Genomic DNA, 27,407 nt, shown 5'->3' with positions numbered 1-27,407 from the left:
TTTTGAAAGTTGATTGGGAAATTATATAGCTGGATATTCCTGTAGTTGAAACTCATTTTCCTATTAGGGTCTTAACTTTATCTTCTTGAATTAGATTTAATTAACTTCATTGACCTAAACTATTTGGATGTTTGCCAAGACTTAAGATTTACCTTTTTAGTAGTGTTAAATAGGATGAGATGCCCAACATACTGTAACTTGAACATTGTTAGTTCAATTAGGAAGGCTGCTGCATTCCTATCAGAGATAAAACAAACTAATTTGATTCATATATAGGAAATTTTCTTTTCATAAGAAAGTATTATTATGATTTTAAGTAATTCTTAATCTATATCCTTGGCTTATATATGAAAAAAGTAACATGATTCATGCTATTCCTCAAATGAACTCCTGCTGATCCTCATTCAGATGTGTTTGACTTAGAATAGCAGTGGCTTGCACCAAGCTCTTCACAACTTTACTCTCAGTATTTGGGATCCCTGTGAACACTATGGTCTCAAAATACATCAGGATTACTAACGTTAATGTGTTTGGTTAGCACTTTTTAAAAAGTTATATTGATGATACATGTTTTCCTTTGGGGTTTTTAAAAACTAGATAAAATTTAATGTTGATGTTTTCCATCCAATTACAGGAGTCAGAAATACCATCAGAGGAGGGGTACTGTGACTTTAATAGTAGGCCAAATGAGAACTCTTATTGCTATCAACTTCTTCGACAACTAAATGAACAAAGAAAGAAAGGTATTCTTTGCGATGTCAGCATCGTGGTGAGCGGAAAAATCTTTAAAGCCCATAAGAACATCCTGGTTGCAGGCAGCCGTTTCTTTAAGACTTTATATTGCTTTTCAAACAAAGAAAGCCCTAACCAAAACAATACTACCCATTTAGATATTGCTGCAGTTCAAGGTTTTTCAGTCATCTTGGACTTCTTGTATTCTGGTAACCTGGTGCTCACAAGCCAAAATGCCATTGAAGTGATGACAGTGGCCAGCTATCTTCAAATGAGTGAAGTTGTTCAAACCTGCCGAAATTTCATTAAAGATGCCTTAAATATAAGCATTAAATCAGAAGCTCCAGAGTCTGTTGTCGTGGACTATAATAATAGAAAACCAGTTAATAGAGATGGTCTATCTTCATCACGGGATCAAAAAATTGCCAGTTTTTGGGCGACACGGAATCTTACCAATTTGGCAAGTAATGTAAAAATTGAAAATGATGGTTGTAACGTCGACGAGGGCCAAATAGAAAACTACCAGATGAATGACAGTAGTTGGGTCCAGGATGGTTCACCTGAATTGGCTGAAAATGAATCTCAAGGTCAAACAAAAGTGTTTATTTGGAATAATATGGGCTCCCAGGGAATTCAAGAGACTGGCAAAACAAGGAGGAAAAACCAAACTACAAAGAGATTTATTTATAATATACCACCTAATGAAACAAATTTAGAAGATTGCTCAGTGATGCAGCCACCTGTTGCCTATCCAGAGGAAGATTTATCATTCATCAAGGAAGAACCAGGTAAATATTTTACATACAAAGGTATCTGGGTTTTCATTCTAATTAATTCTGATTGGATATAATCTTGAAGTATATTTTTAAAGTATTTTTTAAATCATAAAAGTAATCCACAAGTAATACTAAATTGGAGTGTTTATAGTAGAAGGGAGAAAATTACTCAAGCATATAATTCTGCTATGTCTTTTCTCTGAACATGTGTGTGTGTGAGTTTCTCAAAGTTTGTGTTAATCAGGTGTTTGTTTATATTATTATGTGTAATGTGGACTCAGCTTCATTTATAGTTCTTAGGTGTTTCTGATCTTTATGCTCTGATCACTTTTTTTGCATCCAGTGCTGGAAAGGATAGTCTTTGTAATCTTAGTTAAAATCTTAGTTGTAATATATAATCAGTTTGTCATTTCAGAACATTTTTGAGACCTAGTTAACATTTTTTATTCCCAATTTGTGGGGGGAGTAAACATTTGTTTTATAGAATTTTGCAAATGACAGTGGGATTATTCTAATTTGTTTAGGGCTACTGTTCTGTCTCACCATAAATCTTACAGAAGCTAAATGTTTTTCTTTTTTTTTTCAACGTTTATTTATTTTTGGGACAGAGAGAGACAGAGCATGAACGGGGGAGGGGCAGAGAGAGAGAGGGAGACATAGAATCGGAAACAGGCTCCAGGCTCCGAGCCATCAGCCCAGAGCCTGATGCGGGGCTCGAACTCACGGACCGCGAGATCGTGACCTGGCTGAAGTCGACGCTTAACCGACTGCGCCACCCAGGCGCCCCAGAAGCTAAATGTTTTAAATTTGTCCCATTGTCCCCTCTTTTTCATTCTCATTTGCCTGTTACTAAGAGGACTCAGACCTTTCTCCTCATTATTTAACCTAAATGTATACACATACAACACAATCTTAGCATATCACATTTGTACTATGGATTTGTTTTTTTTAGTGGAGTGGGAGACCATTGTTACTGTGTGTGTAAATAGAAAGATTTAAAAATTTTCTTTATCTTTAATTGCCTGTGCCTAACTAACTTAAATATATTTGAAGAAGAGTTCAGTGGATTTGAGGTTTTCCTTTGCAGACCCTAGACTTGAGGTATATATCTACCACTGTCACATATGATTTGATATTTGTTTTGTTGCTTTCAAAGCTCTTTCAGCGTCTGATTTTACATCATGGTGATTATCTGGGGATGGAGTACTTTCTGTTAAAGAGAATCATTGTTTTTAGATCTCAAAGGGCAAAATGCCATAGTAATCTTATGAAATGAAATGGTTTCTCTGGCTTTTTAGGTTTGGATTTAGTTTTCATTGGTTTTTACATTTACTTTTGTAAAAATCAGCATGCCTGTGTAATAATGATTTACTGCTCTTTTCCCTCCTACTTGTCAACTGTTCAGTAAGAAAAGCCCAGAGGCAGTTTCTTTAAAGTATTAAGGGAAGATAGAATTTCTTAGCGTCACTTTATTTTGGCTTAATTAAAAATTTTTTACAATATTTATTTATTTTTGAGAGAGAGACAGAGCTCGAGGGGAGGAGGGGCAGAGAGAAAGGGAGATAACAGAATCCAAAGCAGGCTGCAGGCTCTGAGCTTTCAGCACAGAATCCAATGCTGGGCTCAAACTCATGAACTGTGAGATCATTACCTGAGCCAAAATTGGACATTTAATCAACTGAGCCACCCAGGTGTCCCTTGGCTTAATTTTTAATGTACAAGCCCTTGAAAGCAGTTCTCAAAAATTAGAACTACATTGTCTTTCCACTGCAGGGATTAATTGTTTAATAGTATGTTGGGAACCCTGTAGTGTTTTTTAAATAAAATACATATATACACAATTTAAGGAATAGGCAGGTTTTGGGGGTAGTAATTGGCAAAACTAATCAGAGCCAAACCCATTCATAGTCCCACATATAATTGGAATGATTCAAAGAAAAGCACTCATACTGAACCACAATGCATTCTTTAAAAAATAACATTACTGGCTATTATTTTGGCAGCCCTCCCCCAGCTGAGTTTGCATCAATGGAGTAGGCGTATCATAAATTAATTTTTAGTAGTCTAATAATATGTTTTCAGTTTATCCCTTACATCTTAGAAAAGATTATTACGTTACGAGTATCACTTTGGTTTTGGACCTTGTTTAACTGACAAATTGGTTTAATCAGTGATGTGCTATATTTCAGTTCAACTTTTTGCAACTTTTCAAGGCCTCTAGATCCAAACTCACTGAATGGCAGGAAATAGGGTCTTATGAGATTATTATGGTTCGGACATAATAAAACGAGCCAGGGGTTGGCAAATTTTTGCTGTAAAGGACCAAAGAGTAAGTATTTTTGGTTTTGCCAGTTATAAGGTCAGTGTCTGATTTACATCATGAAAGCAGCCATAGACAACACAAATGAACATGGATATGCTTCACTATAAAGCCTTATTGCCAACCCTTGGTATAGAGTAGTGGATCTTAATTTTAGCTGCATATTAACATCACTTGGGAACTTTACAGACCATGATGCTTGGGTCTTTACAGTAGGGATTGAGTTCATTGGTTCTGTGATGTGTCCTGGTTGTTAGAATTTTTATAAGCTCTGTAGGTGATTACACAGTGAGCAAAGGTTGAAATCCACTGACAAAGAGGAAAGAGGCCAAATGGAGTTATGATTTGAAAATGAGCTGTGTATTTAACATTTAACTACAGTGTAACCATGATCAAATTAAACTCTTGCCTTTGGTTTCTTTATCTTTAAACTATGGTACTTATTTCTAGGATTATTAAAATTAAATGACAAAGCACACCTATCCTAGTCATCCTAGGTCCCCTTAAAGTTGAGACTATTGAGATTATTTGAAGTCAGTTTTCCAGTGCAGTGTACTTTATACCAAATTCTACGAAGGATGGTCTTATTGGCCTCAGCTTGACCTTTTGTTTGAATATTTAGAAAGAATACTCTTTCAAGCAGCCCATTCCAGTGTATGATGACTGTTAGGAAGTTATTTTATATTGAGCCACAATTTGCTTCTTATAAATTTCCTGATTCTTCCATTTTGAGTAGTATAATCTGAGCTTAACCTAATCTCTCCAAATCTACCTGATAACTCTTGAGATATTATAAATAATTTAAGTATTCCCCTGAAGTCCCTTTTTCTTCCAGGCTAAGTGCTATACCACCCACCTTCTGAATTCCAAACCTTTTTACCATCTTTCTTACAATTAACCCCCCCCCTTTTTTTTTTACCCAGAAATTGTGGTGTACAGAATTAACTACAACTCTTCAGGCAAATTCTGACCAATATAGAACACGGTGCATCTGTGTTTATCAAGGTTAAGGCCCGTCTCAAGGTCAATCAGCTAGTAAAAATAGAGGCAGGTTTCATGTTAAGGACTATCTCACAATAAAACTTTGCAATTAATGAACTAGTAGACTCAGTCTTTTAAAAAATTGGTCCTTTTTAAAATCTCAAACATTTTTATGAACTGTACCATCATTGGTTATACTTTGACTTCCATGTATTCAGAAATGGTGAAAATGTTCAGTGAAATAGTTTTAAATGAATTTAAAGCTCTATATGTAAATATTGAAAAGTCCTAGTAAATTATATAGTCTACAAGCAATGCTTGACATATTTGGATTTGTGGATCCTTTATAAGAACTATGACTTCCCCCAGATTCTTAAGTCTACAGTTTGTAAACCACAGCTCTAAATATCTTCTTGCCACATAATGTTGAAGCTGGTGTTCAGATGCCTCATTCAGAAAGGTTGTAAGATATTGAGATAAGATGTACCCACAAATATCAGGGATTTTATTTAGGTGGGTTTTTTTTTTTTATCTTAAACTACCATGTTTGTTATTTGACTCACTAATGCAGTTTGCTTCAAATTATTTTTAATATAGGAGGATACTTGAAAATAGAACTCAGGAGGGGTGTCTGTGTGGCTTAGTCAGTTAAGCATCTGACTGGGGCTCAGGTCATGATCTATCTCACAGTTCATGAGTCCTCTATCAGCTCTGTGCTGACAGCTCAAAGCCTGGAGCCTGCTTCAGATTGTGTGTCTCCCTCTGTCTCTCTGCCGCTTCCCCACTTGTGTTCTCTCTCTCAAAAATAAACATTTAAAGAAAATTAAAATAATAAAGTAGAACTCAGGAAAGGTTAGAAACTTCTGTCATTTTTATTTTATTAAGGTTTATGGGATAATTAAAACTATTGGGAAAGACTAAATTCTAGGTAATAGGGAAAAAAGATGTCATTAATGAGTTAGTTCCTCTGCTAATATAAAAATTTCAAATACTTGTCTTGCTGATATACAGCCAGAAAACCAATTTCAGCCAAATGAAGTAGATAAAAATCTAAGATTAGAAATTAAATTGTATGAGTAAAAATAATAACTAAATTATTTAACAGTGTGTTCACAGAGCAAGTCAAGTGTTAATCCTATTTTTGATCTTTTGATGCTCTGGGACTATAAGGAACATGGTTTTCTGAATCTAGATTCTTCTGTTATTTCATTCACACTAGCAGGTTGCACCCATTGTAAATACTGCTTTGCTTGTATACACATTTAATTTATGCATGCATATATACCACATTTTGTACAAACATTTTTTGAAATGACTGACAAATCAGCAAAACAATTTAGCAGTAAAGAAATTAAGTGTGCTAGTCAAGGGTGTTAATATGGTTGCCCTAATTAAGCTTATAATTGGCTCTAAGATACTAAGCCTCTCTCAAAAGGAGGAAACATGCCAGTTCTGGAGGATGACAAACTTTTCTGGTACTGAATTCTGAAAGGAATTTCTCTATTGGGGTTTTATATAGTTGATACCATGTAGCATAATAACCATTTCCTCTGTAAATGAAGCCGTAGATTATATAACCTGATTTTTATCTTTAATAAAAGCTGATACAATTCTGTATAGATGATTGATTTTTTTAATGTTTTGTTTATTTTTGAGAGTGTGCCAGCAGGGAAGGGGCGGGGAGAGAGAGAGAGGGACAGGATCTGTGAGCTCTGCGCTGACAGTAGCAAGCCACCTGAGCCAAAGTCTGACGCTAAACCTACTGAGACACCCAGGTGGCCCTGGATTTTTTTTTAATGTATACAGGATGCAAGGTGATTTTACCTCAGCAAAGAATTTAACAGTTCTTTTAAATAATCTAAACGTTCCTTTCTCTCATCTGAACTTCTCAGGGAAAACAGCTTTACAACATTTGTAAATTTCTATTAATCCTTTACAAATAGAGTTTTAGCTTTAAAATTTCAATTTGCATATCTGCCTTTTGGTTAAAAAGCAAATAATTTTTGAGTATTTAGAAGACAACTTGGAGAACAGAATGTTCAAGCTAAATATCTTTAAGATACTCTAATGGGTCATGTTTGGACTAATGAATTATTCTATTTATATTGAATTCTTCAGAGTTTGCTACTAACCAGCACTTCTGCTTTTCTATGTTTTGGATGATAATAGGTATATGCATTACCTTCAGTCAGATGTTGCAGAAACTTTAAAAAAATTTTTTCTAATGTTTATTTTTGAGAGAGAGAGCACAAGAGGGGGCAGGGCAGAGACAGAGAGGGAGACACTGAATCTGAAACAGGCTTCAGGCTCTGAGCTGTCAGCACAGAGGCCAACATGGGATTTGAACTTACGAATGGTGAGATCATGACCTGAGCTGAAGTTGGATGCTTAACCAGCTGAGCCACCCAGGTGCCCTCAGAATCTTTTTTAATGTTTATTTTTGAGATAGGTTGAGAGTGTACATGCACCTGTGGGTGCGTGTGTGTACATGGAAGCTCGTGCATGCAAGGGAAAGGCAGAGAGAGGGACAGAGGATGTGAAGGAGGCTCTACATTGACAGCGAAGAGCCTGATATGGGGTTCCGATTCACCAGCCATGAGATCATGACCTGAGATGAAGTCTGACAAACAACTGAGCCACGCAAGTGCCCCAAATGTTGCAGAATCTTAAACTGCTTTCTAAATGATTAACTTTTTACAATTTTGAAAATTGGCCATCAAATTTGAGAGTCCTGTTTTGACCATGCCATATAAATTTACTGTATAAACTATTAAATATGTTTAAAAACCATGAAACTTGGCTTTATTTAAGGAGATGTGGGCTTTGGACTAGCTTTTGCCACTTAACTGTAACTGGTTCTGATTGTATCCCACATAATGTCTCTAATGGGAAGAAAGAAAGGAAAATTTTGTAATTCTGAAATCTTGAAATCTGTAAAAACTACCCAAAGCTTTTTCTTAATCATTTTGGCAACAAAACTTGATTCTTAGCTGGCAGCAAAACCAGCTATTTATATCTTTTACTCATTTCTTTAAATGTGAATATTCATGTTTCTTTGCAGAAATACTGTTCTGATTATAGGATGCTACCCCTAGACACCACTGGGAGTATTGTAGCTATTACTTTTATAAAATCTGAAAATTGCTGCCTTCTACATCTTACTGTAAGTAAGCATTTCAGATAGATTGATGGATCTAGATTAGTTTTCTTTGTTAGGGGGTCCCAGATGTTGTTTAACTTTGAGGCATCCTTTTGGTTGAATGTGTTATGAAGGATGATCTATAAGTGATAATATCCAGTCACTTTTCTTCAGAAACTGTTACAGTTGGGTGTTAAATGATAGTTTGAAGGCCTGATGATCATTTTAAAAAGTAAATGTCCACCAATAGTGAATGGATTATAAAATACACTAATCCATAAGAATCTTCCCAATGTTTAATCTTAAAAGGATGATAGTAGATAGCTGTATGGTGGTAGGAATATTCTGCCATCTTTTTTCCCCCTTCTTTTCATCTGCCTAGTGTTCCTTTCCTTCCCTGTCTGCCGTATTTGTCCTAAGAGATGACTGTAGTTAGGATTATTACCAATAAGTTAGAAACCCTAAAGAAATAGAATCTGTGTGGCCAGACTAGGTACTGAAGAAGCCTTGTAGATCAGTTACAAAAGCATTTTTGTGAGTTCTGCCTGAGAGTATCAGATTGTCTAAGTGTCAATCCCTGAGAGTTCTATAAAACTGAAACTTTGGTTTCTGACATAGTTTTAATATTTATTCTGGGGTGTGACCAGAAGGCCTTAAATCTTCATTCAAAGATTTACTCTCCAGAAAAGTTATATTATAACCAAATATTATTTTTCTGAGATACCAGAATAGCTTTCCACATCATAACAGGAAATTTACTAGTAAATTTTTTAAAAATGTTTATTTTGAGAGAGTGAGCAAGCAGGGGAGGGGCAGAGGGAGAATCCCAAGCAGGCTCCAGGCTGTTAGCATAGAGCCTGACGTGGTACTCCATCTTGTGAGATCATGACCTGATTTGAAATCAAGAGGGCTGCTTAACTAACTGAGCCACTCAGGTGCCCCTGATAATAAAATTTCTATTTAAGTCCCCAAAAAAGTAAGTATCTTGTCAGATGACGTTGATGTCAAGATTGAGGATTACCTTACCTGGAACTTGTTCATAGTAGGGTCGCTGTAGGGTAGAAATGTACCCAGTGCGTTGGAACAAATGTTTAAAATAAATAGGATGAGCAGATGCAATGGGAGGTTCCTAACTGCTCAGAAGAGTTGGAGAAGGCTTCATGGAGAAGGCAATAGTAAGAACAGGATCTTGTGTAAGACTTTGCCAGAGGAGGGGGAGGGCGTTCAGTGACTACAACATGGCAAGAAATCAGGGTAAATAGGTAAAAGAATAGAAGGAGTGTAGTGGGAAGATGAGGTTGGGTAGGTAGGTTGGAGCAGATTGTAATTCTCTTTGTTTTACATGGTAAGTTTGTCGATTTGGTTTTAAAAATAGACTGAGGTAGTGAGAGGTTTTTAACTAGAGATTAGGTGTGTTTATATTAGCCTTTAGGAAAAAAAACATTTGGAGTGTGTTGTTCATGGATTGGAGTGGGGAGTGATCTGGGTAGACCTTTTAAGGACTAGTGAGGGCAGAAATAACAGCCCGAGTTGAGTAGTGCAAAGAAAAAACAGTAGAACTTAATCTAAAGATGGGGCAGTCACTTGAGTCAGTGGGGGAAAGGAAATTATATGTTGAGTCTCTATCCTACTACAGGAACTGTCAAGGGCATTTTATATGATACATTTATAACTGACTACTCTCCACTGAAAAGCAGAAAAAACCTGATCACAATCAAGAGAAAAAAATTGTACCTGTTTATGAAAAAACAGTTCTGAAACTGTCTTCAGAGAAGAGAAACTTGATGTTGATATATTTATATGAAAGTGGAATATATCTTACTGGGTCTCTTAAGGGTTTTTTGTACAGTTGAGTTAGTGACTTCCAAAACCTTGATTTCTGGGGCACCTGGGTGACTCAGTCGGTTAGGCTTCCGACTTCGGCTCAGGTCATGATCTCACGGTTCATGAATTCAAGCCCTGCATTGGGCTCTGTGCTCACAGCTTGGAGCCTGGAGCCTGCTTCAGAATCTGTCTCCCTCTCTCTGCCCGTCTCCGCCTCATACTTTCTGTCTCTGTCTCTCTCTCATAAATATTAAAAAAAATAATCTTGATTTCTGATGTTCTCTATCATTTCATTGATTTCAAGAATATCTGTCTTTTAAGACAGTCTGAGTAAGTTTGTACCTGCTTCATGTTTGGAATTTTGAGACCCAGAAGAAAATTGTTGGGGAAACCTTCCAACTTGGTTTTGTTTATTTAGCATTTACAGGCAAGTGCTTTACCACTCCCTTTACCAGATTATTTGGAAGCATTGCCTGCCGTGGTCCAAGAGAAACTTATAACGATAGGCCCCAAGATTAATCACACTTAATGACACCAGATTGATATTACACTTCACAGTTTACTCAGTATTTTCATTTACTGGTGTCACTTTTATTCATTAAAAAAATTTTTTTAATGTTTATTTTGAGAGAGAGTGCGAGTGGGGGAAGGGCAGAGAAAGAGGGAGACAGAATCTGAAGCACACTCTAGGCTCTGAGCTGTCAGCACAGAGCCCGATGTGGGGCTCAAACTCGAACTGTGAGGTCACGACCTGAGGCGAAGTTGGATGCTTATAAACAACTGAGCCACCCAGGCGCCCCCTGGTGTCACTTTTCACAGCAACTTTGTGAAATGGGCAAACATTGCCACTCTTTTTTATGTGAGAAAAATGAAGTTGTGATTGTTATAAATGAAAGAGGGAGTAGAGACCAAGATTTTACTTTATTTTACTTTTATTTTTTTAAATATTTATTTTGAGAGAATACTTGCAGGAGTGTGGGGGGAGAGGGGCAGAGAGAGGGAGAGTGAATTCCAACAGGCTCCTCACTGCCAGTGCAGAGCCCCACGCACAGGGCTCAGTCTTAATCTCACAACTGCAAGATCATGACCTGAGCTGAAATTGAGTTGGATACTTAAACGGAACTAACTGAACCACCCAGGCACCACACCATTCTTTTTTTTAATCTCATTCTCTTTTCTTTGTTTGTTAATCTGATTTTCTGTTAATCTGATTTTTTAAAAATCCATGAATAAAATGTCATCTTTTTAAACATGCAAAAACATGGTTAGTCAGTTACTTAAAAATAAACCTGAAGAGAAAATTGCCTTCAAAGACAAAAATGTAATACTTACAAAGAACCACAATAGCTGATACCTAGGTACATTTAAGATTTTGGAAATGGTTTTATTAAATAAAGTTAGTAAAGCAAATGTTGATTTAGCATGGAGTGTAAAGTTTATTTTTGTTCATTTAGCAAAAAGTATAAAGTATCACTAGGAAACTAAGTTAAAGATGGGTGTACTTCTTCACTCATTTCTAGCATGGCAGATTGTATTTTTTTTTTTTTTTTTTTTGCCTCGTGTGCAGCAAGTCCATAGGTTTGGAACTTCTATATTCTCAGGAGGCAATGTAATATAGGCAATAAATGTAGCACTCTGCCACTAGCTTATCTTAGGTTCCTCATAAAGCTGATAATATTTTTACTATTCTTCCATAAATTTGTAGTAAAATTTAAATGAGATACATAAGGGGACTTACAGACTTGAATGCGTAAAATCTGGTGTTTGGTTTGTGTGTGGGGGGGAAGAGGTCTGTAGTTACCTGTTCACTGGAGAAAAAGCAGCTTATAGCCATTTGAATTCAATCATTTAAATTCATTCAGTTGTTTGAATGATAATACATAGTGTACCTATACCTGCTGTAATTCAGAAAGATGGCTATCTTGTGAAACTGTTTTAATAGTTCTTTAAAAAAAAGGTCTTTTGTTTACAGAGATATCTTAGCCCTTTTTGCCAAGTTTAAACGAAAAAGATTTCAGTAGGAAGGTGGCGAATGTCCTAAAACCAAATATAGTAGAGTTTATTCTTTAATCCTATAGTTTTGGAGAAAAATGATGACCCAGAGTTACTGCTTTTGCTTGCTAGTGAAACAAAATTCATTTCTGTTTGAAGTGAATGGTTAGCTGCCTCCTATCCCATTCACATCAACTGATTAAAAATGATTTGCTAGGCAGTTTGGCTGGTTTTGAATAAGGTACCAGCATGATGTATTGATTCCTGAGTTAAACATGCTTATTGTCAACCTGGAAGAGCTCACCTATTCTAAGAATTTGTGTGTGTTTGTTTGCTTGTTTGTTTTGTTTTTAATGTTTATTTTTGAAAGAGAAACAGTGTGATAGGGGAGGGGCAGAGAGGGAGAGAGACAATCTCCTGAGCCATCCAGGCACCCATGAGAATTTGTTTTTGATATCAAGAACTAAGTAGTACCTTTTGAAAGAGATTTGATATTTGTAGCATGGTTATGATTTTGTTTTTGAGAAGAAATATTGTCCACAGAAAGAATATATTTGCCATCTGTTAAGCTTTCAGGTTGAGGTGTTCTGAGCTTAGGGTAAAGATCACAAATTAAATTCTAATACTTAAGAAGTAGAGTAGGAGACAGGAAATGTCTATTTTAAGAACTAGCTGAGGAAGCCTTCAACAAATCACTATAGAATGTTACATAAATAGAAACGCCCTGCCTGTATTTACAAACCCACTTTGTAGTGCCCTCTGAACAGGCTGTATTCTTCAGAATAGTGACTTTAAAAAAAAAAAAAGATATTGGGGAAACCTAGTACAGTTGTTTGAATAACAATTTAAATTTACTATTGAAATACATTCAGGTTTTCATAGGAAAACAAAGGCACTAGATTTCAGTTAATTATTTTCAGTTACTGGTTATGTTTTAATGTTACTGTACACCAGAAAACTGAGAAATTGTTATTTAAATGCCATTAATTAGACTAGTAATAGAGGTTGCAGAAGGCAGAATATTCAAACCAACATTTAACAACACTTGTTGAAAAGCATTTTGTCACTCATTATGACAATGCTGGGAAAGTAAAACCTAACCAATATCCCGTCTGTCAAGGAACAGGTAAAGGAGTCTGAGTCTATTTCCTTTTCGTGCTCTGCATATGAAGTACTTGTTCATTCTCCTGACCGCCAACATTTACTGTAGGCAATAACCTCCTATTTTACTATTCCACCTTATGGAGAATATAAAAGCCAATAGATGAATGCCCTTAAGTACTTGTCTTCAAATTTATCTCTATATGTTGATTATCCTTTCTCTCTCTCTTAAGTACCCAAACATTTGCTTCTGGATTCCAGACTCCTCTTTGCAGTATTTCCTCAATATTTTTAACTTTTCTCTTTCTTAGTGACCTCTTCATTTCAGCATTCAAAGATGTTTATTACTTTCATCTTTAAAAAAATAAACTCTTACTCTATTTCTCACTATTCCCTTTTGCAACCAAATCTCTCAGATTGTATTATATATCATAATTCTTCATTTTCCATCCACAGCACAGGCCACTCTTGCTCTTTCTCCTTGCCCCACTGATAACACCAGTGTTACTCTAAGATCACTAGTGATGTCCTAGGTGCTCAGTATTTATTGAATGAAAGTAATGCACATTTCAGTCCTTAATCTTGAAGTTTTGGCAGCATTTCAGCATTGTCATGGTGGAGTATTTCTTGAAATAACTCTTTTTCCACAGGCGCCTGGGTGGCTTAGTCAGTTAAGCGTCCGACTTGGGCTCAGGTGCCCCATGTCAGGCTCTGTGCTAACAGCGCAGAATGGAGCCTGCTTCAGATTGTGTCTCCCTCTCTCTCTGCCCCTCTCTCTCCCTCTCTCTCCCTCTCTCTCCCTCTCTCTCCCTCTCTCTCTCTCTCTCTCTTTCTCTCTCTCACACACACAAACATTAAAAAAATTTTTTTTAAATAATCTTTCTTAAAGTCCTTTTATATCCTTTTCAAGTTTATTGAATGCTAGGATTCCTCAGCATATTGGTCATATTTTTTTCCTCATGGTCTCCTGTTTACTTCCATGGTCTTATTTACCACATATATTCTGACAACTCATTTTTATCACCAGTTTAAGCATCAAATCTGTATAGCCTTTGGTACTAAATGTCTTCACTTGGGAGCTTAAATTAAAAAAAAAAAAAATTAAAAGTTTGAGTGTTTGCTATTTACCAGACAAAGAGCTAAGCACTTTTCATTTATCTAATTTGGTCCTTTGAGATAATAAATGAAAAGTGCTTCGTTCTTTGCCTGATAATTTCCCCATTTTTATAATAGAACAGTTCTCAGTCTCTAGTAAGCATCAGAATCACCTAGAGGGCTTTTTAAAATGCAGATTTCTGGGCCCCACCACCACAGTATCCTGATTCAGTAGGTTTGGGATAGGTTCTGAAAATTACATTTCTAGCAAGTTCCCGGATAATGCTGATGCTGCTGATTTAGGAGCTATACTTTGAGAACCACTGCGTTAGAAAAGCAAAATAAGCTGCTTCACAACTGTCACACAGCTGGGAAGTGGCACAGATGAGATTTGGTCCCAGGCGGTATCTAGAGTTTACCCATTTAACCCCTATTCCTACTCCAAACCTATTATTAAATTACCTCTTTCTTAGGTATGTCAAACTCAGTATCTTCATAACTATGTAAGCCTCCAAAACTGGTCCTCTACCCACCAGAGTTTCCTAACTGCCTTTAGTATAGGCTGGAAATTTCCCTCATTACCTTCAAACCCTGCCTTTTCCATATTCAGTCTGTCACCAAGCACTATTGGTTCTTCCTCCACAAAGTTTCCTTACTTATCTACTTTCCCCCATTTGTTGCTCTCGTCAGTCAAGGCCACCATCAGTTCTTACCTGAATTTCTAAAATAGTTTCCTAGCTAGTCACCTTTTTGCCCTCTTTTAATTAATTCATATAATACCAGGATTTTTTTTTAAGGTAAATGAAATTAACACCTTGTTTAAAATCCTTCTATTGCTTTTAGACTATAGGCCAGAATCCTGACCATGACCTGCAGGGCTCTGTATGACCTATCTGCACCTGCTTGAGAGGACCAATATATACTCTTCTCTCCTTCATTATGCAAATATGTAATCCTACTGGCTTCTTAGACCAGACCATAAATGCCAGATCCATTCAGTGATTTGAGGTTTTATAACTATGCACTAGAACCATTACTAGGTGGAATTCCATTGTGTAAGTGTACCACAGTTTCATTTGCCCACCATGGAGTTTTTTGGTTTTTTATTTTTGAATCAAGTATCTGCTTATGTAAAGAGGAAGGATTTCTCTTTTTGTTATTAAAAAAATTTTTTTATCTTGAGTGTTGGGAAGCTAGATCAATAAGTACGGAGTGGTATTATCAAAAATGAATCTTGGGGGACGCCTGGGTGGCTCAGTCGGTTAAGCGTCCGAATTCAACTCAGGTCATGATCTCGCGGTCCGTGAGTTCGAGCCCCGCGTCGGGCTCTGGGCTGATGGCTCAGAGCCTGGAGCCTGCTTCAGATTCTGTGTTTCCCTCTCTCTCTGCCCCTCCCCCGTTCATGCTCTGTCTCTCCCTGTCTCAAAAATAAATAACCGTTAAAAAAAAATGAATCTTGGAAGTAGAGGACAGATTGTCCATAAAAAGTGGCATTTAAAAAAAAAATTTTTTTTTTCAATGTTTATTCTTGAGAGAGACAGCATGAGTGGGGGAGGGGCAGAGAGAGAAGGAGACACAGAATCTGAAGCAGGCTCCAGACGCTGAGCTGTCAGCACGGAGCCTGATGCTGGGCTCGAACTCACAGACCGCAAGATCATGACCTGAATGGCCTGAGCCAAAGTTGAAAGCTTAACCGACAAAGCCACACAGATGTCCCCAATTTTTTAAAAGTTTATTGAGAGAGATAGAGGCAGCAGGAGCAGGAGAGGGGCAGAGATGAAAAGAGAGAGAATCCCAAGCAGGTTCTACCTTACATGGGGCTCAAATCCACAAAACTGAGATCATGACCTGAGCTGAAACCGATAATCAGATGCTCAGCTGACTGAGCCATCCAGGAGTGCCAAAAGTGGCATATTTAATGTTTATTTTTGGGGCTCCTGGGTGGCTCATTCAGCTGAGCGTCTGACTTTGGCTCAGGTCATGATTTTGCAATTTGTGAGTTTGAGCCCCACATCTGCTCTGCACTGACAGCTCAAAGCCTGGAGCCTGCTTTGGATATTGTCTCCCTTTCTTTCTGCCCCTCCCCTGCTTGCATTCTGTCCCTCTCTCAAAAATAATAAACATTAAAAAGTTTTTTTTAAGTTTATTTTTGAGAGAGAGCGTGCCTGTGCACACGAGTTGGGGAGGGGCAGAGAGAGAGAGGGAGACAGGATCTGAAGCAAGCTCTGCACTGTGTATGACCTGAGCTGAAGTCAGACACTTAACCAACTGAACCAACCAGGCGCCCAATAAAAGTACCAAGAGGATGCCTTGATTTCAACTTCAGGTCATGATCTCATGGTTCGTTAGTTCCAGCCCTGGGTGAGGCTCTGTGCTGAGGATGTGTAGCCTGCTTAGGATGCTGTCTCCCTCAAAATAACATTAAAAAAAGATAATGAATAGAACTATGAGCATTATATTTTGAAGCAAGGAGACCCAAGAAACTGTTTCAGTAATTCACTAATCCAAGAGAATGATGATGTCTGAATTAAGGCAGTGGTAGAGAAACAGAAGGGATGGAACAGATTTAAAAGAAATTAACAGATTGGAACCAAAAGTATTGGTATCATTAGTATGTCATTTACGCTGCCTTTCCACATCCTTTCCATATATCAAGGTTAATTCTAAGGAATTACCTCTTCTCTGAAGCCTTGCTTTACTATTCTAGCTTTAATTGGTCTTTTTCATTTCTGAATCAATACAGAAACCATGTTTTACACACCTAGTACTTGGTACTAGCAGCAGTAGCAGCTGTCATTGGATGCCAGACACCAAAACTCTAACACTTGACTTGCATTACCTATATATACCAAATCTGTGATCTAGTTGGAAGCATATGAGGAAACTGAGGTACATGCTCACATAGCCAGTAGCCTAATTCACCCTGTCTCTAAAGCTTATTCATGTTCAGTACAGTGTACTCACTGTTGAGTGTGCACTTGTTCTTGTGGTTGAAAACCATGTCTTAACGCTTTTGTACCTTAATAGCATTAAGCATATAGCAGGTATTTAATACTTACAGATATTTTTCTACTTAGTGTTGCATAAGAAACAATACCAAGAATGGAGTGGTGTTTTGATGATGGCTATGGTATGGTTGTAAATAACCGATTAAAATATCTCCTTTTCAGACCTGGATGGTGCTCTACTCTCAGGGCCAGATTGTGATAGGAATGTGAATACAAATTTATTGGCTGAAGCCAGCTCCAATCAGGATGGAGGTGATGCTGGTAGGTGCAGTAGGATTTTATTAGTAAGAGTATGTTTAAGAGGATTTAAAGATTTGGCATTGTTTGTGTATATGTTTAAGGACCTACTGCAGTTTCTTTACTATCTGTCTGTCTAATCAGTTTATCTATTTATTTTTAAGTAGGCTCCACACCCAGCCAGGCGCCCCTCAGTTTCTTCCCTTAAAGGAGAGTAGCTATGTTTCTGATAATGCTTTGGAAGCCTGGTGAACACAAATAGATGGGTGTTTCTTATTCTTTGTGGGAGGCATTTATTTAGAGATTTTAGAATTCTTAAATATCAAAATAATTAAGTTAATAGAGATGGTGGTTTCCTGCTAGTATATACATGGAATGAGAATGGTAATTATCCAAATGGCTAGTTAATGTATTTTAATTAGCTTTGATATAAAATAATAGTATGATTAGTGATGGCAATACAAAATGTTAATTCTGAATAGTAATATTTCTATCATTTGAACTTTGGGAGAAGTAAAGGCAAAGAATCCATGAATATTCCAGAGAATAACGTGAGTCTAAGTAAATTAGGAGAGGGAAAAGCTTTCTTAACAGAATGCCAAGCTAATAAATACAGAATGATAGAATTGAAAAATAACCCACAGGAAACAATTCAAGATCATCCATGGATGTTAAGCCACTGTTGATGGGCGTATCCCATAATGACTGGGCAAAAGACTGTTGTAATAGCATATTCACATGGTCTCCGTGTTATCCCATAGATTATTTCAGTTACAAAAAAGAAAAGATTTCTTTACAATAAAAAAAACAGAAATAACCTGCCTCTTGCCATAATGCAGTAGCAGGTACACAACATCACCTATGCCAAAATGTTTAACTCAAATCTGATCATGAGGGAGATATCAGACAAGCCTACAGAAATCTAGCTACTCTGGGTTTTTTAAATGTTAATGCCATGAAAGACCAGCAGAAGAACCACTAGACTCCAGGAGACCAACCAAAAGGCATTATCAGTCTTGATAACATCAGTGTTCTAAAATGAGTAAAGGGGCATTTGGGGAACAGTTGGAAATTTGAATATGTAGTATGGGTTAAATGGTAGTTGGGCAATTTTAAATTTCTTGGATGTGATAAAGGTACTGTGGTTATGTTTGAAAAAGCTCTAGAAGATACGTGCTATATTGAGGGGTGAAGTGAATTTCTACACATAAACATTTTCAATGGGGGATGGTCCATATAATCTTTTCAAAAAAAGTAAACCCTTGATTTAAAGCCGTTTCTCTTAGGGGTCATTTTGATCCATGTGCTTTTTATGACTGAGATCAGCCTTTGTCTTAGGACTTGAGTTCAGAAAAACGCTGCTTTCTTCTTAGTTTGCCATTATGGAAAAATGTATCCTGAAGGATATTATTAAACAGTGAGCACAGTTTTGAAGTAGATCTTTAATTACCTTAATGATCTTCCAGTGTATTGAATTATAAAGGCAATACCTTTGTCAAACTGCTCATATACTTCCTATAAATAGTAATTTCTACTGTTAAAAGAATTGGGACAGGTGAAAGAAGTTTGGATTGAGGTTTTCTTAATTTGAATTTTGTATTCTAGATATGGTGTCTCTTGTCTGTTATCCTGGATGTTTATCAGATCTTTAGATTACCTAGAGAAATACAGAATTTCGAGTATTAAAAAGTTTTAATTTTTTTAAGTTCAGTATTTTGAGGAAGTAAAAAATAGTACATGTGTGTTAGCATTCACTAGATACATTTATTCAATAAATAGTTGAAGGGTATATGCTTTGGACATTAGCAATACAAAGGTGAGTAAAACAGGCAAGTTCTTGCTCTCAGCTTTTTTGTACTGATTTCATCAAGAACTACAAGTCAAAGCTCAGGCTTTATGTAGAAGTGTAAAACTGAAAATTGATAGATTTGTGTTCCCAGGCTACCACCCCCATCCCAGTCTCCACCCCCGCCCCACACACACACATATACACACATGATGTCTCACTTTAGGATTCTGAAAACTTACCCTTGAACAGAAGTACATTATAGTTTAATTATCTGATTGTCAATTCAGAAGTCTTTCCTGACATTAAAAAGGTATAAAGGTATTCCAAGTATAAAACAATTTACATTAATAGAAATGAATTTTTTTTTAAGTTTATTTATTTTGAGAGAGAGGGGCAGAGAATCCCAAGCAGGCTTGTGCTGTCATTGTAGAGCCTGATAATGGGGCTCAAACCCAAGAAAGGAGAGATCGTGACCTGAGCTGAAATCAAGAGTTGGATGGCTCAACCAACTCAGCCTCCCCTGTGCTCCGATAATAGTGAAATTTTAAACACCTTAGAGACCTTTTGTATTGTTGGTTAGTGATACTTTCACTGAAGAAGAAATATTAAGTTATTTTAATTTTTTTTAATGTTTATTTTTGAGAGAGAGAGAGAGAGAAGGAGAGCATGAATGGGGGACAGGCAGAGAGAGAGAGGGAGACCACAGAATCCAAAGCAGGTTCCAGGCTCTGAGCTGTCAGCACAGGGCCTGATGGCAGGCCTCAAACTCCTGAACCATGAGATCATGACCTGAGATGAGGTCGGATGCTTAACCGACTGAGCCAGCCGGGCACCCCAAGTTATTTTAATTTTTAAGAGAAGTAGTATATCTGGCAGGTAGATACAGGAAAATAAATTTTTACAAAGTCCTTTTTAACAAGCATTGTTTTATATAAAGTCCATGGTTTTTGTGGGAGGAAAATTAATTACTGCACAAGTGAGTGAGTATATAGCCTGGAAAGGAGTGTTCAGGCAGAGGAAAGAAGAGTTTAAGTGCAAAGGTCTTGCAGAGGGACCCATTTTCCCATGGAGGAACAGTACGGCCGAAACAGATTGACCAGGGGGAGTCGTTAGAAGCAAGGGCTAGAGTAGATAAGGCTATGTAAGATTTTGGAAGTCTTTGGTTTTTACTATGAATGAGATATGGGTAGTCCTTGCAGGCTTTTGAGCAGACCAATGCCAGGCTCTGAATTAAAGTTCTGAAAGAATCTCTAATTGCTTTGTTGAGAGCAAACTGTAAGAGGGCAACATTGTGAGCCTGGATACAAACTCTGATGGCTACTGAAAATAATCCAGAGGCAAGAGTTGATGATTGATTGGATCAGTGTGGCAATAGCTATGGAGAATTCTGGATATGTTTACATTGCCACAGGATTCCTGGATTTAGGGAAATAACATACAGTATTCAAGAAGGAATCTTGTCCAGGGGTGACTGGCTGGCTCAGTCGGTGGAGCATGCAGCTCTTGATCTCAGGGTTGTAAGTTCATTCAAGCAACCACATTGGGTTTTATAAAAAATAAAATCTTAAGAAGTAAAAAGGAATCCTATCCAAAGGAGGTAATTTTTCTCTTAGCTAGTCTAAAGGTCCTCTGGCACAAATTCCTTAAGGGATATTGACTATTCTAATTCTACTTTCTGGATTTAAGGATGGAGTTAGAGAGGTTTTGATGAACTCCCCAAGAGGGCATTCAGTTACCTTGCCCAGTGTGTCTGAAACAACAAACGGGTGTAATAATGCGAGAACCTTGAATTTGTAATTTCCTTGTATTTATTCTTCATTCTTCATCCGTTTTTCTATACTGATTAGTCTTAAAAACAAGATTGTGATATTTTGGGCACAATAAGGACACTATTCCATTCCACAGCTGGGCTTCAGGGCGATAGTCTCAAATGATATAATAATTAGGAGTAACAATTAAGAGTGCTGTTTTGAATGTTTGAAATACAGTATAAAAGAGCACTTTTCTTGTGGCCTCCATGCAGGATTAAATAGTATTTAGATTTATTTCCCTAAATTTTTCTCTACCTGTGGTTGAATTGTGTTTTAAATTTTAGTTTTTCTATTTCAGATGCCTGCCAATCAGGGTTTTATGATTAGGATAATAAATTATGGAAAAAAGTGCAATAAAGTATGCAGACATGTCAATTTTAGACTAAAATGTAGACATTTTTATTTAGCTATTTATATTAAGCTTCTCTATCATAGTGCTCATAAAATATAAATAAATATTTTTTTCTTTTAATTCTAATAAGAGGTGTTTATTACCACCATTATATCAGAATGACTTTTCAATTGTATTAGGTACTTCACATGATTTCAAGTATGGCCTGATGCCTGGCCCTTCAAGTGATTTCAAGTATGGATTGCTACCAGGTACTTCAAATGATTTCAAGTATGGATTGATACCAGGTGCTTCAAACGATTTCAAGTATGGATTATTGCCTGAATCTTGGCCAAAACAAGAAACTTGGGAAAATGGCAAGTATTAGTCATCTAAACATCTACAGATTTTTTAAATTATTTTTAACAATTAAAAGCTTCCATATTCTGGGTTTTAAAAAAATTGAATAGTATGGTAGCCCTATAATAATCCCTGTTCTCAGGGATAGAGACAAGGTTTTGATAGCAAATTTTCTGTTTAATATATAATTGCTTTTTGTGTGTGTGTGTGTTTGTTTCGTTTTGTTTTGTTTTTATTCTCAAAGGTGAATCATCTCTAATCATGAACAAGTTAAAATGCCCTCATTGTAGCTATGTAGCCAAATACAGACGAACACTAAAAAGGCATTTGCTCATTCATACGGGAGTCAGATCATTTAGCTGTGACATTTGTGGAAAACTGTTTACTCGCAGAGAACATGTGAAAAGACATTCCCTGGTAAGTAACTTTAAATATAAATGATCTTTGAGATAAACTATATTCATGTCAGGGAAATTTAAGATATTTTAACACTATTACCTGAAATTTAGGGAAGGTTGATATTAAATAAATTGCCTTAAACAGAGAATGTGATTTATGAACTGAACTTCATACAGAAAAGCAAGGTATATATTCACTCATTGTTGAATGGGTGGTTTGAGTGGTTCAAATGCATTATTGTCTGTACTATCCTTATATTGGATTTTTCCCCCCTTCAATTAGGTGCATAAAAAGGATAAAAAATACAAATGTATGGTGTGTAAGAAGATCTTCATGTTAGCAGCCAGTGTTGGAATAAGACATGGATCTCGACGCTATGGTGTTTGTGTAGACTGTGCAGATAAATCACAACCAGGAGGGCAAGAAGGTGTAGATCAGGGACAGGATACAGATTTCCCTCGGGATGAAGAATATGAGGAAAATGAAGTAGGAGAAGCTGACGAAGAGCTGGTTGATGATGGAGAAGATCAGAATGATCCATCTCGATGGGATGAATCAGGAGATGTTTGTATGTCTCTAGATGATTAACTGACCTATACTCCTCAAGGATGCTGCATTTGGACATAATATGAATCGACAATTTGAATTGTTGAACTTGAAGGCTTGCAAAATATGGTACATGCTGGATGGTAGTTATGTTGCTGTGAAAACTGTAGGGTCAAAAAGCCTTATAGCAAAAAAAAAATTTTTTTTTTTTTTATATTTGCACAGGACTGTACAGCAAACAACCTTGTGGTTGGATTACATGGAGTCCCATCTTCAGTCAGTTATCAAAAATATTTTTTATTTATAGGATATACAGTAACTATTTGGGTCCTATGAATATATAGTACGTGTCCTTAAAGAGCTTACATTCATGTGCCACTTTAACATGAATGAAGAAAACCCATTTATGAGACTACAGTGACAGCTGACCCAATTACTCTGTCCATCAAACCACTCAGGCTAGTTTGTACTAGTAGAGTTTTGTTTCTATTTTTATTTTTATTAATTTTATTTTTTTTAATACAGATTTTCAGTGAGGGGCCTTTTCAACCCCATGGGTTCTACCTTTCTGTATTTTTCCATTTTAATTTGCTTCATAACTTAAACCAAGTCTCTTCTAGTCTTAGGTATTATTTCTCAATTTTGTGCTGATGGGCATGTTTATAAGAACTGGAGAGGTAATTTATTGGAATGAACTAACTGACTTCCTCCATTCCCCCTTTCCTTTTTGACATGAATTTTACTACTTTACAAATGAAGAAATGATGTTGCAAAGTTAACATGGCGAAGTTGACAAATACCACTAAAATGATTATGATCTAGAAGTAACTTTCTCCTGCTGCTGTAATCGATAAATGGTTACTATATGACGTTTTCTGATATGGTATTCGGTTTTGGGTATCTGTTACTTTGGCACTATTCTGGTTTGCCTCTTTTTATTTTTGCCAGTGTACTATACCTCAGTCCTATATGAAAAGACAGAAATCTAATCGAAAGAAAAGTCGTCATAGAAACAATAAGGAAAATGATTTGTCTCCTAATTTGACCTCCATGTCCAGTTTGGTTAGCTTGTTATGCAATATAAGTGAAATATCAGGTTTTTATTCCTGTGCCCTTTTTATCATTAAAAATAACACAAAAAGTGCATTCTCTTTTGTTTGATACTTACTGGGATATTGAACGTTTTGAAATTATGATAGATCATTATTTTTTCAATTCCTCAAAGTTACTACATCTTCATATATAGTCTTTCTGGTAGTCATCATTCAACAATCTGCAAAAATCTTACAAATAAGATATTGAGAGGCTTTACAATTATTCTGTTAACTAAATTCTTCAGGGTACAAGGGGTGATGTATTAAGTTGAAATTGTCAGATTTATTTAGCCTAATGACAGATGAATTAGCTGATTGTTAAACTCACAGCAGCATTTCACATAATATTAACATGCATGACATTTATCAGGAACATATTGTATATTATATAAGATTGAGGGATATCATATTTTCAGCTTTCTTTTAAATAGAAATTGAGTATATTTTCCTATTTTATATCAGGTCACTAAATTATGCTATTTGTGTGGAAAAAATTGCAAAGTATACTTTGACAGACATAATCCTTTTGGTGCTCCATCTGATCAAAGTTGAAAAGCTGATAGGTTTTTTAAGAGACAAGCTTTCTCATTGTCTCCGACTTCAGTACTATAATGGTTTAATGTTAGACATTGATGTTTTTGCTTGGATAAATCAAAGATATAAAATACAGTTACATGGTTAGATACATCTTTTGTCATCTAAACTTTATTGTAGTTTCTACATAATTGTAAAACTGACATGAATAGTTTGGTTTGATTTTTGTTTAAGACTGAAGAGTACATCTTATTCTCAGTGTTCTAGACAAATGAGTATAATGTAATTCTGGTGGGGTCCAAAGTAGACGTTAGTTGGGCAAAGATACTATGAATGAAAAAGTATTTTAAACGTAAAATGTTCTGCTTTGTGAATATGTAAGTATAGTATAAAGATTTCTTTCATCCCATTATCCCCCTCCTTTAAAATAAACCATAGTTTACAATTGGTAGATCTGTCTATATATAAATATATATTAAAGAGAAAAGATATATATCTGAAAATCACCTAAATCTGCTTTATTAGACTACAGTTCACTTATTGCATAGAAACTGGACTTGGCTTTACATTCTTAATGTACTTTTACTTTTCCTCAAGATATGAACTTACTCTCTTTAAACTGAATTTTCTTTTACTACTTAAATCATTTATGTATATCTGGTAAATTATGACCAAATTTTTGTTAGATTGCATACAGTAAATTGAAATACACACTTGGTACACTACGGGATTGTTGTGCTTTTGTTTTGGTTTTAGTTGGAAACAAGGTTTGATGTAGATGGCTTGTTACTGTTAATTTAAAATATTCTATAATTGTCCATTACTTTTTATGTTGTGTTGTGACAGATTTGGCTATATTTTTAGTCAACTGAAATATGATACTTTAAAAGTTTGTTTTTAGAAAGGTAATCCAAAGGAATAATGTTTATACTCTTGAATATATTAGCCTCAGCCTATATAAAAATTTCTTCTTTAAAGTAAACATTTTACCAGAAACAGAACTGACAGATTTTTCTACTTGCTGACTGCCTAACTTATTTTGTTTCATGATCTCGAGGGACTGCCTTTTCCCTTCTAGGTCTTTTTTTAAAAATAGTTTTAGTACTAAGGTATACTACTGGACTTTTTTTTTTTTTAAAGTATATTCTTTTTCTGACTTACAGTACAATTTCAGGAAGTTGATAGATAATAAGAACTTATGATTGGTCTCAAGGTGACAATGAAATACTCATAATTTTGTCTGTGGAGCCCTGGCAGAATTATGTGTTATACATTTGCTGAATTTTTCTCTTGTAACTTATATTTTAAATGAGAAGCATATTTTAGAGCTTGTAATTTTAATGAAGAGGAAGAATATAAACTTTCTTTCCTATTTGCTCTAGTAACAGACCCTCTCATATAAATCAAGATCATGTATTATTTCTTAGAATTCTCAGAGACAGTTACTTCCATATGGTCCCTGCATTGTTGTTATTGGCCCTCATTATTCATATTCACTAGATGTTTTGCTAAATTTTAGCACCCCAGCAATTAAGAGCTTAAAAAAAACTGTAGGAAGGGGAAGCTGAACACTAATGAATAGCTTTGAAATTTGAGGGGGGGAAGGGAAACACTAGCTGGTTTTGGTAGAGCCATCCTGCTGGAGAAGAGAGAAATGAATGAGTTAATTCATGTAAAGCGCTTAGAACAATGTCTGGTGCATAATAGGAGCCTAATACATCTTAGTTTAATAATAGATGTGAACCAAGAGGAAAGGGAGAGAAAATAGAAAATGAAAGGATCAGGGTTGGGAAATTTATATTCATACAGTACAGTTGTAAAAGGCCTGAAGATGACTGGAGGAGTATAATACGGGGCAAAGTGTGATGGAAGAGGAGTTTTAAAAAATAAATTTAAAAACTTCGGTAAGCTTTATGTATATTTTAAAGATTTTGTCAACATAGAAGAGTTTATTTTTCTGGATAATGATTCAAAAGCTACCATTGTTTTAGTGCCTACATGTGCCCTTGCGCTTTACATTATTTTGTCTAATTCCCTAAGGTGGGTGCTATTGTCTCCATTTTATGGAAGAGAAAAGGCTCCAAGAAATTTGCATAACATAACTTGCCCGATGTGACACAGCTACTAAGTGGTAGAGCTGGGTTTTGACCAGATCTGATTCTGAAGCCCATGTTCTTTTTAGGGGGCTCTATTAACTGCCTCATTAAACTTTTGTAGAATTTCAGTGCTTTAAAAGCAGGTTGTGTATGGAGACATGTTCTCCCCATAAAACATCATACGTTAGGAATTTGAGTGTCTAATCTTTCCTCCCCCTCAAATATCCTTATCAGTCTTTTCCTCCTAATACAGCAGTTTTGTCACCTGACTATAAATAAGACACCTGACCTCAGTGTAGCACATGCTATTAATTGGCTGTGGCATTTTTATTTTTAAAAGGATGGTCTTAAAGTGAAGAACTAGATGCGAACCCCAGTTTTTGTGCCGTTCAGTCACCCAGATCCTTAAACTTAACTATGGTACATAATATATGTGCTTAGAACTAACAGGTGTTTTTTCTTAGTCACTTTAGGATTTAAAATGGAAAGTTTTTTCCTGCTGTATCCCTGCTTTCAAATGAAGCTGAACAGTTCTTAGATAGTTTAAAATGTGTTAGGGATAAGCACACTTTAAAAGATGTTTTCTGGCCCTGAATTTTATGACATTGGGTACTTAATTTGGAGTACACTGGCTATTGAGAACAAAATTTTGGGTTGAGGAGAGGGATGGTTGAGGCCATTATGAAATGGGAGAATCAGCATTTTAAACACTGTAAACATAAAAGAACGCTTTCTTCTGCCTGCTGTTTGTAAAAGCTCTTGGGGAAGATCTTTTACGAAGACCAATTTTTTAAATGTAATTTACCTACCTAGTATAAGTGTCCTAAGACATGTATGTAAACTTCCAAAACTGTTTTGTCTGTGTATTTAGAAAATACACAAGAATCTTTATCAAACCTAAAAATATAAACTTGTGAGCACTAAACTTGCTTCTGGCTTTGTGAATTTTGTTGACTCTGACATTTAATTCAGGTTTCTTTGAAAGTGTATTAATTTGGACTCTTTGGGGTAGGGGAGCACCTTTGTAAACTTTGACTTATGTATAATTCAGATATCTTTGTACGTAAGGTTTACAAGTTTGAATTACATAATAGGGTTTTTTGGTTTGTATGTTTTTATATGAAGTGCATAAATGACTCAAACTACCTCCTCGTAATGCTTGGAGAGCTGCTTTAATTCATAGATAGCAGTGATTTGTAATCAGCATTTCATCTATCTTTTAATCTTTATTTTGGGATTCTT

General features: G+C 36.0%; 1 protein-coding gene across 2 annotated transcripts in view; it reads left to right on the top strand.

Moving 5' to 3' along the window:
- The window catches only part of ZBTB10 (zinc finger and BTB domain containing 10), a 37,343-nt gene extending 10,253 nt beyond the window's left edge, over nt 1-27,090 (top strand). For both annotated transcript variants that reach the window (XM_025922888.2, XM_086695363.1), the window contains exons 2-6: nt 635-1,520; nt 17,131-17,229; nt 21,337-21,513; nt 21,741-21,913; nt 22,178-27,090. In XM_025922888.2, coding sequence (XP_025778673.1) covers nt 635-1,520; nt 17,131-17,229; nt 21,337-21,513; nt 21,741-21,913; nt 22,178-22,483 — 1,641 coding nt within the window. In that variant the 3' untranslated portion in view covers nt 22,484-27,090. The remainder of the gene's footprint in view (nt 1-634; nt 1,521-17,130; nt 17,230-21,336; nt 21,514-21,740; nt 21,914-22,177) is intronic.
- Nucleotides 27,091-27,407: the final 317 nt, after the last annotated feature.

Source organism: Puma concolor, chromosome F2 (genome assembly GCF_028749965.1).
Source record: "Puma concolor isolate L17-30 chromosome F2, mPumCon1.1.hap2, whole genome shotgun sequence".
NCBI classification, from domain to species: Eukaryota; Metazoa; Chordata; class Mammalia; order Carnivora; family Felidae; genus Puma; species Puma concolor.
This window is presented reverse-complemented; position numbering and strand designations above follow the sequence as displayed.